This window comes from Caretta caretta, chromosome 25, assembly GCF_965140235.1.
Source record: "Caretta caretta isolate rCarCar2 chromosome 25, rCarCar1.hap1, whole genome shotgun sequence".
Classification (NCBI taxonomy): domain Eukaryota; kingdom Metazoa; phylum Chordata; order Testudines; family Cheloniidae; genus Caretta; species Caretta caretta.
Genome location: NC_134230.1, coordinates 19022646 through 19039250, shown reverse-complemented (window position 1 = coordinate 19039250; position 16605 = coordinate 19022646). Strand labels below are relative to the sequence as shown.

The following is a 16605-nucleotide window of genomic DNA, read 5'->3' as shown; positions in this document are numbered from 1 at the left end:
TGGGAGAGACACGTGGCAGTGAGTCAGCAGGCACACGCGTGGCGATGGGACGGGGTGGGGGGGCACGGCAGGCACACATGTGGCAGTAGGACGGGGTGCGGGGCACGGCTGGCACACGCGTGGCGATGGGACGGGGTGGGGGGGCACGGCTGGCACACGCATGGCAGTAGGACGGGGTGCGGGGCACGGCAGGCACACGCGTGGCGATGGGACGGGGTGGGGGGGCACGGCAGGCACACGCGTGGCGATGGGACGGGGTGGGGGGGCACGGCTGGCACACACGTGGCAGTAGGACGGGGTGCGGGGCACGGCAGGCACACGCATGGCGATGGGACGGGGTGGGGGGGCACGGCAGGCACACGCGTGGCGATGGAATGGGGTGGGGGGGCACGGCAGGCACACGCATGGCGATGGGACGGGGTGGGGGGGCACGGCAGGCACACGCGTGGCGATGGGACGGGGTGGGGGAGCACGGCTGGCACACGCGTGGCGATGGGACAGGGTGGGGGGGCACGGCTGGCACATGCATTGCGGTGAGACGGGGTGGGGGGGCACGGCTGGCACACACGTGGCGGGGGGGGTGCAGCCAGGGGGATATGGGGCCGAGGGGCCCTGGGGCGAAGCATTCCTCCCCCTGCTTACCTTGGCCAGGAGCCCTTCCTGGTCCGTCTTGACCCCGAAGCGAGGGATGCCGGAGCTGATGAAGCTGGAGCTGTGTGTCAGTTTCTTCAGGCCGCTGATCTGCGCCATGGGGCACGTCGACTTCTCCGCGACCTTCTCCTTGGGCGTCGGGGAGGGAATTTCCACCTCATGCTGCTTGTCTGGGGGAGAGAAAATGCAGGGAACGGTCAGCGCATCGGGCACGGCCCCCCTGGCAGGCTATCGCCCTCTGGGAGTTGGGGATGCTGCCCGGGTCCGGACCTTGTGACCATTCCAGAACCTGCCTCTGTCCTGCTTCCTTGAGCAGCTGGTGAGCCGAGGCTGCTCTGAGAGCCAGCGGGCCCACTGAACGCCCCCCACCTCGGAGCCCCTTGGCAGCACAGCTGGGTGAGGTCCATGAGCAGCATGACACTGGCAGATTTCCAGCGGGGGTGCCCAGGATCGGGACACCTCTTCCAGGCCGGGGGAAAGCCCCTGACCCTGTGCCCCAGGCAGCGGGTGACAGGCAGCAGGGGCAGTGGGGAGTTCAAACCGGAAGCTCCCCCCTCCCCCTGCGAACACTGCGTGACCCTTGCCAAGCGCCCGTCAAAGTCCTGCACTGCAGCCCAGCGCCCGCACTCAGCGCCTGAGAGCAGCCGGCTCAGTGCCCCGGCCTGTGACCGGGCTTACTGCTGTCAGTTTCCGAGAGAGTTAAAATCCTGGAGCAACCCCCGTGTGCTTTCCGCCCGAGCCCCACGGCTTCACGCTGCTCAGGCCTGACCCACCCGCCATACGACTCAGACCCAGAATTGACGTAAGCAGAGTTGAATAATATTATCTCTGCCATGGCAACGGGAGACAATGTGCTGAGGAATGTTGGAGCTTCCCAGCTAAACTGATGTTTCAAAGACCAATTCCTCCCCTCTCCCCTGGTGCACACGCACGTGCACAGATTGCCTGTGTAAACCACCCCCCGCCCTCTCCCCGACACACACCAGCACCGGGAACTGTGGCAAGCCGGGGTTCTTCATAGAGACACATTTCATTTCCAGACAACTCTGCTCCATCGCCCTTAGGGTGCTGTTCCGAGATCTGCCAGAGGCTCCCAGGAGAGCCGCTGACCTGCTCTGTGCCTCAGTTTCCCCATCTGTAAAATGGAGCTGCTGACGCAGCCCAGAGGCAGGGCTGGGAACCTGCATTCATTCTGACTGGTAAAGTGCCCCAGGGGGCAGGAGTGGTGCAGGTTTTATCTGTGGAGGCCTCTCCTGTTCCTGCAGCCAGGTAGGTACCCAAAGGAATGCTCCCTTTGTTAAAGCCCCACTATCTCAGCAAAGGGCCTGAAACTTTGCAGGGAGCCCCAAGGCGTTTGCATTCCTCAAACAGGCAGCTGCTGAAGGGGGGCTGGGAAACTGAAAGCAAAGCCAAGTCTGTGTGCGGGACAGGGCTGATCCAGAGGGACAAGCGCTGGCTTACCAGGCTGCTTTGAGCCCTCAGCCCCAGGAATGCAGGGTCTGTGCACGGCCCCATGCAGAGCTGGGCAGTGCAAGAGAAACCCAAAGGAATCGGCTGCCAGCTGCACCCAGCGCATGCTGCCCAGCTCTGCCTGGACACGGCACTGCAGTTCAAGAGCCAGGCGCCCAGAGATGAGCCCCCTGCCCTCCCACTGCCAGCTGACTCCAGCAGGAGGGCTCTGGCTGGGCTCCGGCTCCACCCTCAGCTCTGCTGGGAAAGGAAGAGACACAGGGAAAGCATCTCGCCTCCAGGTCAGGTCTGGATTGCAGTTACAAAGGGACACAGAGGACAGAGCCCTGGAACAGCTGTGGTGCTCTGTGCCAGACATGGCTGGAGGCGCATGGTGAGAGGCCAGCAGCCTCTGGCTGGCACTGGGCAGCGTTCATACAGCCCCTGGTGTCGCCGTCTCTCAACGGTCAGTCCGCACTGCTCTCCGGTCTGCAGCAGGTGTGCGTACAAAGCTCACTTTGATCTGGCGACCTCCAGTAACAGCAGCAGTGAAGATGGAGGAGCCCCCCCATCCCCCAGGACGCTGGGTCATCCTCAGGGGGATAGCGCCCCCAGCTACCATGGCTATGGTGCTCTTGTTCTTGGAGCGCTCGGGCGTGCCGATGCATGCTGCAGTCCCACTCCCAAGTGCTCTGCAGACAGACCCTCCGTTACCGGGCAAACCCTCCTCTTGGACGCGGGGGCTGGTGCGCACGCTGAGGAATGTATCTTCTGGCCTCTGTGTCACTATTTTGTGGCACTAGAAACGTGGCCGGCTCTTTAACTCCAGCTGGAAAGCCGGCAGAGTGCCCTGGGGCAACAGGCTGAATTGCAGCTGGGGACGTGTTAAACCAGGCCCTTCCTAAACCCTGGACACACCTTGGCCACTGCAAGGCTGCTGGACCCCACCCCAACCACACTGACACGTAGAGAGTACAGCGAGCCGAGACACAGAGAAATCCCTCCTGCCTGCCCCTCAATCCTGACTGGGGGTGGAGGGGGCCCAGGAGAGAGCCGCAGCCCCAGCTCTCTCCGACAACCTTGCTTTTGGCACTTTAATCAGCCCTGTCACATCCAGCAGAGACCACGTTCCCACAGTAACCCGGCAAGAGGTCAGGAGGGCAGATAAGGCCACTTCTCCTTTCTCTGCCGAAGGAGATAAAGGGGAGGCCTCGTTATTCTCACGGCCCATCATTGGGAAGAAGTGGCTGATGTGCTTAGCCAGGGCATGATGCAGGACCAGGAGACTGTGGCATGCCCTGTCTCTTTAGTGGTGTGTCACACAACTTCCCTAGCTGGCTGAAACAGCATTGCTGGGTACAGCATCTTCCCCTATCTACCCTCACAACAATCATTAGCCCTGTGATTACAGCCACCCCTGGCTCGCCCCAGCCCCTTTGTGCTGGTGCTTTGCAAACCCTGCCCCAAAGAGATTACACAGAATTGAATCAGAAACAAAATGCAAGAGGCAGGGCTCTTCCACCCCATGCACCAATACCCCTCAATGTTTTCTGCCTGGGTTTGGCCCAGTCTAGGAAAGCCTAGAGACAATGGGGCTTCCGCACGTGGCTAGGGCTCGTCTCTTTGCTTAGCACTCAGTGGGGAGGTGATGAGGACAGTGAAGCACAAGAGAAAATCTCTGGCTCCAGCTGCCATCCCTGGCTTCTCACTGGTCTTTCAACTCCAGACATCACATTCTCTAAAGGAAAGTGCCACCGTGTATGGATGGGGCACACCTGGCATACGGACGGCGCAGGCACGGCATCCCCAGCTCTGCTACTCACCCAGGAAGGTGCTGGAGATGTACTCAGACACCTGGTTGCCAGAGCGGCTGGTTTCGGAGAGGTGTGACAGTTCCCTATTCAGCATCCTTTTAAACTGCAAAGACAAGAAATGGTACCCATTAGGAACACGGCCAGGGGACCTGAGCAGGGGGACCCGCCCCAGCCTCCATGGCCCTGCCCAGGGGAATGGGAAACGGGTGGACTGGAAGCACCAAGTGGGCTCTGGGGATGGCAACAGGAATTCATTTCCCTGAGCGTTGCAGCACTCTGCCCTGGGAGGTTCTCACGTGTTTTATTGTAAGGTGCTCATAATGACCTGGGCCTTCCAAGGTGTACGACACCAGACCTTGCACCGCGGAACGGCACCAGCAGGTAAACACAGAGCCGTAGCCCGCACAGGTACGAGCTGCACGGACGTGAGCACGGGCTGTTACATGAACTCGCTGCATCTGGGCCTGTGACGCAGGAGGGAGCGGGGTGGACTGACCAAGGAATGTCGTCTAGTTCTACTGGGACTGTGCCCTGGGGATGGGAGAGAAGGGGATGAGCCTGTAACCTGAGCCAGGAAGGCGGTGGGGCCAGGTGACACCTTTGCCTGGGAAACTGGACAAAGGCTAGAGGAGAGAGCCTGCTGGAGGGGTTTTGGTTTCAGTTTGGTGCTGGGTGGTGGAAAGCAGGGGAACCCCAAGGCTGGGGTCTAAGTTCCCTGCCCCCCAGCAGGACTTGACTGAGGGGTCCTGGTTGTACCCACAAGCTCTGTTTTAGACTGTGTTCCTGTTGTCCAATAAACCTTCCATTTTACTGGCTGGCTGAGAGTCATGGTGAATCCCAAGAAGAGGGGTGTAGGGCCCTGACTCCCCCACACTCCATGATAGGGCTGTTGTCCCATTTCATGCTCATTCTTGGGGAATATCCCAGCAGGTGCAGCTGAAGCAAATTGTTCTGATCACAGGCTGCTTTCAGACCGATTTCCTTCCCCGGGAGTGGGCTGGACCCTGCGTTCACACCATCATGTCTGACACACGTTGCACATGGCACAATCACAACATGCTGGCAGCCTGGCCCCTGATCAGCTGGGAGGCTAAGGGACTGGCTGGGCCTGGGAGGGAAGCCCAGAGCTCAGGACTGGCAGGCCGGTAATTTGAGCACCCATTCAGGAAGCTGGCTTTGAAGATGATCTGCTCAGTGACTGGCCTGCCACCTGAAGGCTTTTATCGCTGCTGTTATTAGGGGTGGTCTCTATCATGGGAGGCCCAGAGGCCCCGGTAGAGACTTGGGCCCTAATTGCTCCTCAGACGTTTGCCAAGTTCGCCTCTAGACAGGTCAACACAGGGTCGCGCCTCTGCTCAGCCAGGAGCTTGGCAGCAGATCTTGCTCCCTGAACCGTGTGCACTGGGATCTAGCTTTGGCCCTTCATTCCCAATCACGCCCCTTTGGGCAGGAGATGAGCCGTACGGCCTGTGTGGCCGGGTGACAGCAGCTGCTCAACCCTCTCCGGGATGCCCACACCAGTGCATGGCCCACTGATGGCCCACTGCTCCCAGCAGAGCATGGAGCCCCAGGGATTGGGTTAACTCTTCCAGCCCAGGAGTGGCAGGCATCAGTGAACATGCATATCTGTCCCTGGCATGCCCCTCGCCCTAGTCTCCCGGCAGGCAGTGGAGCATGGCCCCCCAGGGCTGCTGCAGTGCTGGGCGAGGGAGGGAATTCACTCTGGATCAGTCCCACTGCACAGCACCACGTGCGTGTGAAAGGAGCAGGGAGCACACAGAGCGTGGGAGCTACTGCCATGGGCACAGGCTCATGCCACCCTGGAGAAGGTGCCTGGCAGGGACCCTGCGAAGGGCACTGGCTGAGCTCACCGGGAGAATTTCCAGGGGGTGACGTTGGTTCTGGGGCAGGAGACAAAACATGACTGGGGCAGCTAAAGCCATCACCAAGGGCCAGGGCTGGAGGCAATTGCTCAAGGCAGAATAGGACACCCACTGGGAAATACGGCTGGCCCTGCCTCCCCAGGTGGGCACTGAGGCGCATTTTGGGAACCTGTGGCTGGAAAAGCCGGCCTCCCTCCCCACTGCAGGGGAGCTGGCACTGTGAGGACGGGGGGCCAACCTGCCATCCCCTGAACAGCTGCCATGGGTGACACGCTAGACCCGGGCTCTCCAGCACAAGGGTGCCCGGGGGTGCAGCCTGTCCCCAGCACTAGCAGGCTGCACCCTGCTTGGGGTGTGAGAGCCAGAGGGCGGGACCGGACCAGGCTGCCGCGCCGTTTGCTAGGGTGACAAGCCCCTGGGCCTGGGGCCAGCTCACCCACTTACCTTGATAAAGCCCCAGGCTGCGGAGATCCAAGGCCTTGCGTCAGGCATCTCAGCTTCCCCCCCACAAGCCTGGCACCATGCAGCCAGAAGCCTTCGGCGGAGCCAGGGATGCTCCTTGGGAAATGGAGATTCGTCCCCCCTTGGGGGGGCCGGGAGCTGGGGGGGCCGGGGAGGATCAGCCGAAAACCTGATGCCCCACGAATTGGAGCAGGATGCTGAGCGCGGGACGCGGCACAGGCCGTGAGGGCCCGGCGGCTCAGCTCTCGGCTGCATCGCGGCGGGCTGCAGGGGTCCGGACCCATGTCCAGCACCTTGCGCCTGCCCTGGGCACCCCAGGGCTGCTCCGCCTGTGGCGGGGAGCCCCCACGAGCGCTGCTGCCCAATGAGAGAGAGCTCCACAGCAGGGGCAGGACCCAGCACCGCTCTCCCATTGGCTGCCTGAGCCCCCGCCGAGGGAGCCCGCTTTAACCCTTCATGTGCTGCAGGCCAGCCTCCATCTCAAAGATTGGCCAGGGGACGGAGCCTGGCTCGGTGCAGCTGCCAGGACAGGCGTGGGGAGGGCTGCGGAGCGGGGGTCATAGAATCATAGAATATCAGGGTTGGAAGGGACCCCTGAAGGTCATCTAGTCCAACCCCCTGCTCGAAGCAGGACCAATTCCCAGTTAAATCATCCCAGCCAGGACTTTGTCAAGCCTGACCTTAAAAACCTCTAAGGAAGGAGATTCTACCACCTCCCTAGGTAACGCATTCCAGTGTTTCACCACCCTCTTAGTGAAAAAGTTTTTCCTAATATCCAATCTAAACCTCCCCCACTGCAACTTGAGACCATTACTCCTCGTTCTGTCATCTGCTACCATTGAGAACAGTCTAGAGCCATCCTCTTTGGAACCCCCTTTCAGGTAGTTGAAAGCAGCGATCAAAACCCCCCTCATTCTTCTCTTCTGCAGGCTAAACAATCCCAGCTCCCTCAGCCTCTCCTCATTAGTCATGTGTTCCAGACCCCTAATCATTTTTGTTGCCCTTCGCTGGACTCTCTCCAATTTATCCACATCCTTCTTGTAGTGTGGGGCCCAAAACTGGACACAGTACTCCAGATGAGGCCTCACCAATGTCGAATAGAGGGGAATGATCACGTCCCTCGATCTGCTTGCTATGCCCCTACTTATACATCCCAAAATGCCATTGGCCTTCTTGGCAACAAGGGCACACTGCTGACTCATATCCAGCTTCTCGTCCACTGTCACCCCTAGGTCCTTTTCCGCAGAACTGCTGCCTAGCCATTCGGTCCCTAGTCTGTAGCGGTGCATTGGATTCTTCCATCCTAAGTGCAGGACCCTGCACTTATCCTTATTGAACCTCATCAGATTTCTTTTGGCCCAATCCTCCAATTTGTCTAGGTCCTTCTGTATCCTATCCCTCCCCTCCAGCGTATCTACCACTCCTCCCAGTTTAGTATCATCCGCAAATTTGCTGAGAGTGCAATCCACACCATCCTCCAGATCATTTATGAAGATATTGAACAAAACCGGCCCCAGGACTGACCCTTGGGGCACTCCACTTGATACCGGCTGCCAACTAGACATGGAGCCATTGATCACTACCCGTTGAGCCCGACGATCTAGCCAGCTTTCTACCCACCTTATAGTGCATTCATCCAGCCCATACTTCCTTAACTTGCTGACAAGAATACTGTGGGAGACCGTGTCAAAAGCTTTGCTAAAGTCAAGAAACAATACATCCACTGCTTTCCCTTCATCCACAGAACCAGTAATCTCATCATAAAAGGCGATTAGATTAGTCAGGCATGACCTTCCCTTGGTGAATCCATGCTGGCTGTTCCTGATCACTTTCCTCTCATGCAAGTGCTTCAGGATTGATTCTTTGAGGACCTGCTCCATGATTTTTCCAGGGACTGAGGTGAGGCTGACTGGCCTGTAGTTCCCTGGATCCTCCTTCTTCCCTTTTTTAAAGATTGGCACTACATTAGCCTTTTTCCAGTCATCCGGGACTTCCCCCGTTCGCCACGAGTTTTCAAAGATAATGGCCAATGGCTCTGCAATCACAGCCGCCAATTCCTTCAGCACTCTCGGATGCAACTCGTCCGACCCCATGGACTTGTGCACGTCCAGCTTTTCTAAATAGTCCCTAACCACCTCTATCTCCACAGAGGGCTGGCCATCTCTTCCCCATTTTGTGATGCCCAGCGCAGCAGTCTGGGAGCTGACCTTGTTAGTGAAAACAGAGGCAAAAAAAGCATTGAGTACATTAGCTTTTTCCACATCCTCTGTCACTAGGTTGCCTCCCTCATTCAGTAAGGGGCCCACACTTTCCTTGGCTTTCTTCTTGTTGCCAACATACCTGAAGAAACCCTTCTTGTTACTCTTGACATCTCTGGCTAGCTGCAGCTCCAGGTGCGATTTGGCCCTCCTGATATCATTCCTACATGCCCGAGCAATATTTTTATACTCTTCCCTGGTCATATGTCCAACCTTCCACTTCTTGTAAGCTTCTTTTTTATGTTTAAGATCCGCTAGGATTTCACCATTAAGCCAAGCTGGTCGCCTGCCATATTTACTATTCTTTCGACTCATCGGGATGGTTTGTCCCTGTAACCTCAACAGGGATTCCTTGAAATACAGCCAGCTCTCCTGGACTCCTTTCCCCTTCAAGTTAGTCCCCCAGGGGATCCTGGCCATCCGTTCCCTGAGGGAGTCGAAGTCTGCTTTCCTGAAGTCCAGGGTCCGTATCCTGCTGCTTACCTTTCTTCCCTGCGTCAGGATCCTGAACTCAACCAACTCATGGTCACTGCCTTCCAGATTCCCATCCACTTTTGCTTCCCCCACTAATTCTACCCAGTTTGTGAGCAGCAGGTCAAGAAAAGCACCCCCCCTAGTTGGCTCCTCTAGCACTTGCGCCAGGAAATTGTCCCCTACGCTTTCCAAAAACTTCCTGGATTGTCTATGCACCGCTGTATTGCTCTCCCAGCAGATATCAGGAAAATTAAAGTCACCCATGAGAATCAGGGCATGCGATCTAGTAGCTTCTGTGAGCTGCCGGAAGAAAGCCTCATCCACCTCATCCCCCTGGTCCGGTGGTCTATAGCAGACTCCCACCACTACATCACTCTTGTTGCACACACTTCTAAACTTAATCCAGAGACACTCAGGTTTTTCTACAGTTTCGTACCGGGTCCTGGGCTGTCACGGTGACAGCTCTCGCCTCTGTCCCCCTGGTGCAGGAAATGGGGCCCAGTCCTCGAGGTGGGTGCAGCTCAGGACGGCAAGGTGGGGCCAGGGGCACAGCGGGGCTGGGGGTGCACCCCCTGGCTTGAAATGGTTTCTATTATATGCAGGGTTTACAGCTGGGTCAATGGCTCTCAGCACCCCGGGCCGAGGGCTGGGCTGCCGGACTGCGCGTGCTGGAGCGAGAGCTAGTGAAGGAATGCCTTTTACCAGACCCTCGACTCTTGGCGAGAGAGACAGCACATGTGTACAACGCAGCCTGGGGTAGCCTCTGCTCCCGGTTACACCCCTGGCACCCCGCTGAAGCCTGAGGTCCCGGTTCCGCTTCTGCACGGTGCGTGTGTGTATCGGGGCTCTCCCCCACCCCGCAGATCAGACCAGTTCTAAGGAAGGCCCAGCCCGCAGTCCTGAGCCACTTGGCAATGCAAGCTCCTGAAACCGAAATGAGCCGGAGAAGGAGCCGAGGTGCAGATCGAGCAGCCGAGCACATGCTGCCGCAGCCGCGTCTGGTAACGCCAGGAAGGAAGGAGCGGGCGACGTAAGCTGAGAACTTGGCGCCGCACACACACGAGCGTCTCCGCTGCCTTCTAGCGCAAACATTCGTCAGAGCGGAAGGACCAGGAACCTAATCGCTCATGGGCTTGGCTTCTGCAAGAGCAATTGGCCAGGCAGGTCCCTCCGGAGGAGAGCAGGATTTTCTGCCTCACATTTCGTCAGCACTGACGAGTTCCAGGATGGCAGTGGAGACAACATCCAACCCTCTCCAGACAGGACTCGGCAGCTTTCAGAGCCCCTGAGCCTGGATACGCACGGCAGAAGAATCTGAGCACATCCTAAGTGTCTATGGACCTATCTTCATGGCCCTCCTGGAGGCAGGGAAGCATCATTGTTCGCATTTACAGGTGGTGAACTGAGGCATGGAAAGATCCAGTAAGTTGCCCAAAGTCACCCAGGGAGTCAGAGCAATAGCTGGGAACTGAGCCTCGCTCCCCCGACTCCCACAGCCGGGCCGTAGCCGCACGGCCACCCTTCCTCCATTGCCGCCCTGGTGAATTACGGTGCAGTTCTTGCCAGTGCCGAGAAGGCCCCAGTGACTACACACCAGCACCACCCTGGTGCTCCCCTCTCTCCACAAAGCAGGGGGAAGTCCTTTGGCTCTTCCTGGGTTGCTCGGCAGACCCTGGTGGCTGAGTGTGAAGGCCTGAGGTCACAGGCTTAAGCGAATGCCGAAGGCTGCGGTCTGCCTGGAGGCGGAGAGGCATTAGACCAGCACTTTAGAGGCTGGGCTGGCTCCCAGTGTGTTGGCTTTAAGCTCTGAGCCCTCGCTTGATGGCTTGGGACCCGGTTCCCTGAGACACACTTTCCCTGTGCCAGGACACCACGGCTCAGACCAGCGAGGCCTACAGCTGAGAACCCTCGCTAGAAAGGGCCAGGAGCTGTGGGCAGGGCATTCACTCGGGTTTGGCACTCACCCCCCGTTCGGTTTGCCAGAGCCAGGGTTTAACCTTTCAGGCCCACTGCACAGCCCAGATTCTCTCTGGCTGCTGCAGCGTGAGCAGGTTGGGGCGGGGCTGTGTGTATGCGCACCCCTTGTGCGTTGAACCCCATGAGAAAGGCACCAGAGCCCACCCAGTCAAAGAACTAACCATAAATATGACTACATCCTAACGCCTCCCTCCACCCACCTGGGCCTGCCATCAGTGAGCAGAGCAGCAATGTCCAGCCCTCCGAGCGGGGCACACTGTCACCGAAGGACCCCATTAGCCATTGCACCCCAAAGGTAAATCTGATCTGGGAGCGAAGAACATGTCAGTGCAGAACCCGACTTGCCTCAGTCAGAGAAGAGCCCTGAAGGGGGAACGTAATTCCTGAGCTCATGGTGCGTGGGGAATCCCAGAGCTGGGCACATTGCTGAGCCTGCTTCTTGCTACCCTGGTCAAGGGCCCTGAAGCAGCAGACACCCTCTTGCCAGGAGCCCCCTGCACCACCCCAGAGGGAGCGCACCCCTGGCCACACACCGTTTCTGGTGGAGATGTTACCCACGTGTCCCCCATCCGGACAGTGGGAGCCAACGCACAGGGGGCAATGAGGCCGAGTCTGGCGCTGGGGTGTGACGATGGGACGCAGCAGGGAGGGGGGAGTGTTGACCTGGGAATGTGCCCTGGGGATGGGAGACCTGAGAGCCTGTAACCTGAGCCAGGAGGGGGAGGGGGAGGTAACACCTCTGCCCGGGAATGTGAAGACAGGCTGCAGAAGGGAGCCTGCTGAGGGGGGTTTAGTTTCAGTTTGGTGCTGGGTGGAGGAACGGGCAGGGAACCCCAGGGCTGGGGTCTAAGCTCCTTGCTCCCCCAGAAGGACTTGACTGAGGGGTCCTGGTTGTACCCACAACTGAACTGTGTTCCTGTTGTCCAATAAACCTTCTGTTTTACTGGCTGGCTGAGAGTCTCAGTGAATCCCAGGAAGAGGGGTGCAGAGGGCCTGGACTCCCCCACACTCCGTGACAACTGGTGGCAGCCGTGGGATGTACTGCACCCCGTGAATGGCGCTTCCTGCAGTAAGTGACTGGGGAACAGTAAAACGAAGGGGGATTGATGGGGACCAGGCGTGCTGAAGAGTCAGAGAGAGATGGTTTCAGGGGGCGGTTAACCCCTGGGAGTGTGTGACCAGAGAGAAGGACTTTTGCAGTAACAGGGTCCCCCGGGGGATTGCAGCAAGCGGTCCCGGGGGCGGAGGAGTCTGCAGCTCGACCCTGGCAAAGAGGTGGTGACCTCAAGAAGGACTGGCACACGAGGGGTTCTTCCTGGAAACCGTGGAAAGCTGCCCGGCCTGCGAGTGGCCAGCAGGGAGATGTACGCTAAACGGCTTAAGAGCGACCTGGTGGAGCTGTGCAGGCAGAGGGGGCTGCGCATTGGGAGGTCCACCAAGGAACAGCTGATTGCCCAGTTGGAGGAGAGGGATCGCTTGGATGACCCGATCCCTGTCCCTGAGGGAAGCTGCCCAGTGAATGCAGCGTGGGCCCTGGGGCCTGACTGGGCTGGGAGGGGTCAGACTGCTGCCGAGGACATCTCGAGACCCTTCCTACCTAGGCCTGGGGGAGGGGTTGGGAGAAGCCCAGCGAATACCAAGGGCACCCTGACCCCGGCAGCCAGCAGGGGATCCTCCCGGCGGAGCTCCCCATCCCTGGAGCAGATGGAATGGGAGAGGGAGATGAAAATGAGGGAGCTGGAGGATCATGAAAAACAACATCATCATGAGCAGGAGGAGAAGGAGAGGGAACATCAGGAGAAGGAGAAACAAAGACAGCATGAACTGGAGCTGGCCAGGCTGAAGAGCAGTGGGGCCCCGGCTGCGGTGAGTGAGGAGGGACCCAAGACTGCAAGGAGCTTTGATAAGTGCTTCCTGGCCCAGCGGAAGGAGGGGGAGGACATAGACAGCTTCCTGACGGCCTTTGAGAATGCCTGCGAGATGCACAGGGTTGACCCTGCAGACAGGCTCCAGTTCCTCACCCCCTTACTGGACCCCAAAGCCGTGGAAGTGTACAGCCGGATGACAGGGCCGGAGGCAGAGGACTATGAACTGTTCAAACAGGCCCTGCTCCGTGAGTTTGGGCTGACCCCCGAGATGTACCGGAGAAGGTTCTGGAGTCAGCGTAAAACGCCTGAGGTCACCTACCTACAACTGGTCAACCGGATGCAGGGGTATGCCCACAAGTGGACAGCTGGGGCCCAAGCTAAAGAGGACCTGCTGGACCTAATCGTACTGGAGCAACTGTATGAACAGTGCCCTTCCGACCTGAGGCTGTGGTTGGTGGACAAAAAACTAAACCCCCCGCAGCAGGCTCCCTTCTGCAGCCTGTCTTCACATTCCCGGGCAGAGGTGTCACCTCCCCCGCCCCCTCCTGGCTCAGGGGACAGGCTCTCAGGTCTCCCCTCCCCGGGGCACATTCCCAGGTGAACACTCCCCCCTCCCTGCTGCGTCCCATCCTCACATGGGGTACGCCCGGTAGTGTCTCTGTGGCGTGGGGCGGTGTCTCTCCGGTCTGTGGTTGTGCAGCGGCCAGTGCAGTGGGTCCTAGCCAGTGACTGGGGCACCTGGGCACGACGGTGACACACAGAGCAGCAGCAGACCTATGCTGAGTCGGGCCCCGCAGGAGTTGCATGGAGCCAGGTTGCCAGAGGGCTACTCACCCGTAGCTGCCTTGGATTCCGCTGGAGCTACTGCTACCAAACGCAGAGGCACCTAACCCAGCAGCTTCTGTCGACAGGGTTGGCCATAATCTGCCAAGCGCCCAGCAGAAGGTGCTAGCCCCACGGCTCTGGTCTGGGGACCATTTTCCAAAACTTCCCATGTCAGCTGGCTAGAGCGTTCTCCACTTCCTGTCCCGATCTGCTGCGTGCCATCGCTGTGTGTCAGACAGCTGCCGCACTCCAGCCCAGAGCAGGCTGCATTCCTGTGGGGAAGGGGGCAGGGGAGTGCGACCCCCTGCGTCCAGGCTCTGCAGGACCGGGCGTGGGGCACGCCACCAGCTCTCTCTGCACAGCTGTGGCCCACAGGACGGCTGGGGTGGGGGGTTTTAGGCAGGAGCAGGGTCGGTCAGGGATCGTGGGCTCCCGCGAGGAGCTGCTGCGTCTCTCACCTTGTTGGAGGCCATCTCGCTGACAGAATGCCTGGTCTGCAGGGTCTCCAGCTGGTCCAAGCACCAGTCCAGCTCTCCCAGGGTCTCGATCGCCAGCTTCTGACAGGCATCCTCTGCGGACAGAGAAGCAGGTGGCATGGGGGAGGGTGCTCGCTGGCCAGCTGGCCGGAGGCCATGCCAGCATGCCCCAGGCTCTCAGCATCACGCCCGTGCCCCCTGGGCCATGCACAGCAGCCGCTCTGCTCCCAGCATTGAACGCCTGGGCCCAGACGTGCCCTTGCTTCACAGACCGGCGCCCGGGCAGCGTAGCAGCCTCTAGCCCTGAAGTTTTCTCTCCCGCTGCCTGGCCTGCTCTGCCCTCTCCCGCCGGGGCTGTGCTGCGCTCGGCCTGCCTGCTGGCCGCGCGTGGTGCGGGGGGAGCCGAGCCAGGGGTGCTCGCGGGGCCGGCTCGTTACATAAAGCACAAATAGCAAATATCGGGTGGAAGTTGCAGCCATTGGTTGTGTTGCCATGGTGACAGCAGGGGGTTGGGCCTGCCGTGTTTGGTGCCAAGGGAAGGGGCAGGGCCGGGGCTCTGGGGGGATTTGGGGTCCAACAGGATAACGATCTCCGTCAGGAGCTCGAGAAGGGAGCTCTGCTCCCCCGGCTGCTGCAGACACCAGCTACCAGGCGAGTCCTGCCCGGGGCCCAGGCAATCACACGGACTCCAGCACTGGAGCTTGTGAGCGGCATCATCCCTCAGAGCTGCCCTGGAGCTGGGCCTGCCCCCAGCGGTGCGGTGCCAGGCCCCGGACGTTGCCGGGAGCTTGTCTGTGTGACCGAGGCACAACCGTGGCACAGAGCCGAGGGGGAGCCGAACCCCAGCCTGGCTGGGGGAATTGCTGCGTGACTTTCTGCCATGAAACAACAGGGATTTCTGGGCCCAAGCGGCTGCTTTCCCCAATAACAGGCCACACTGCACCCCCCAGAGTCGGGGCGATGGGAGCTGAGCCCAGTACACACAGTGGGGCTTGGCCAAGCTGCCGTTTCCTCTGGGCAGCAGCCCATGGGGTGAATGTCCCTGGCCCAAGGCCCTGCTGCCCTGCTAGCTAGATTCTGAGGGCAGAGGGGATGTGATTGTCGGACCTCCTGCCGGGCACAGCCAGTGACCTGCCCTGAATTAATGCCGGTTTGAGCCAGGGTATAGCTTTCAGGAAAACCATCCCTCGTGAGGGAGACCCTAGCACAGCCCATGGCTAATTCCACTCATTGCATCTTATTCCCAGTCTGAACTGGGCTAGCTTCAACTTCTGCCGTTGGATCTTGACAGACTTGTGTCACCATAGTCCCCAGGCCAGATTAGGTGCACAGCTGCCCTGGCATTGATGCCCAAGGTGCAGGGGGCGAGGCCCCAAGTCCACGCAGGACCCCTGCCAGGATTGGGCCCTACACTGGGCCTTATGACCCTGCCCCAGACAGAGATGTCCTGGGACACCCTCCCATCCAGCTACCCAGGGAGGGAGAGGCCCACGCCCCCTGTCCTACCCAGTAAGGTCAGGCCAGCCTCGAGAAGTACTTGGCCCTTCAACGGGGCACAGACTTCTGCAGGGCTGCCAGGCTCTGCGATGATAGGGTTTATGCCCTGCTTCCACCCAAAGGTGCCCAGGTTCCCCACTGGCTGGCTGAGGGGTGCCCCTCTGGCCCCCACATGGCATCAGCAGCCCCCACGCTCACGCCCCAGGCTGAAGCCAGCTGCACTCAGGTTTGTGTGTGTGCTGCGGGTTGGCCGGGGTCAGAGGAAGCCGGGACAGAGCCCACCCAGCAGCCCAGCTGCAGGCAGCAGGCCTCCCACCGGGGCTGGAACTCAGGCCTGGAGACAGGAGCAGAGAGTTTTATTAATGGAACGTCTGACGTCAATAGGAGACTTTTCCATCCTTGCTGCGGCATGAAGAGGAGCGAGCCAGGAGGGAGCAGGCGAAAACCCGACATGGATCAGGAGGGGCCGTGCCAGAGCCACGGCACACTCACCCCTTGGGGGACTAGGCTGGGGAGTGTGAGTGGAGCTTCATTCCCACAGGCCTGGCCCCAGGAGGCCCCATCTCCTGGAAGCTGCCATTGCAGCACCTCATGGGACATGGCTCCCGGGGCTCATGATGGGGACGGTGCCAGTGACACCATAAGAGGGGCCAGGCATGACGGTGCCCATGGTAAGGGGTGGTGCCTGTGACGAAGTGGGACTGTTCTTAATGTTTCCTATGAATACTGTAGGGGTGCCTCAGTTTCCCCTATGCATTTCTTAAGTCTCTAGGTGGTGGGATAAGGGGGTGTAATTGTTGCAGAGCAAAGGGCCAGGGTACATAAATGGCCGACACTCTGTCTCCTGGCAACTGATGGCCTGGGCCCTTCCCCCCTGCAAGGTGAGAGCTAAAGGGTTGGAGAACAAAGGAATCCGGTGACCTCCTGGCCTGGAAAGGGACAAAGCCCAGAGGAGGAGGAGCTGGAGGGAG

At 59.6% G+C, this 16605-nt stretch overlaps 1 protein-coding gene across 6 annotated transcripts in view; it reads right to left on the bottom strand.

Annotated features, from left to right (window-relative positions):
• The window catches only part of PDE4C (phosphodiesterase 4C), a 121809-nt gene that overhangs the window by 7296 nt on the left and 97908 nt on the right, over nt 1–16605 (bottom strand). For 5 of the 6 annotated variants that reach the window (XM_048830528.2, XM_048830529.2, XM_075123223.1 and 2 more), the window contains 3 exons: nt 14120–14232; nt 3924–4017; nt 643–821 (listed from right to left, as the gene is read on the bottom strand). In XM_048830528.2, the coding sequence (XP_048686485.2) occupies nt 643–821; nt 3924–4017; nt 14120–14232 (386 nt within the window). Of the gene's footprint in view, nt 1–642; nt 822–3923; nt 4018–13670; nt 14042–14119; nt 14233–16605 lie in introns of those variants that run through there. The other variant, XM_048830532.2, reaches the window with a different exon arrangement.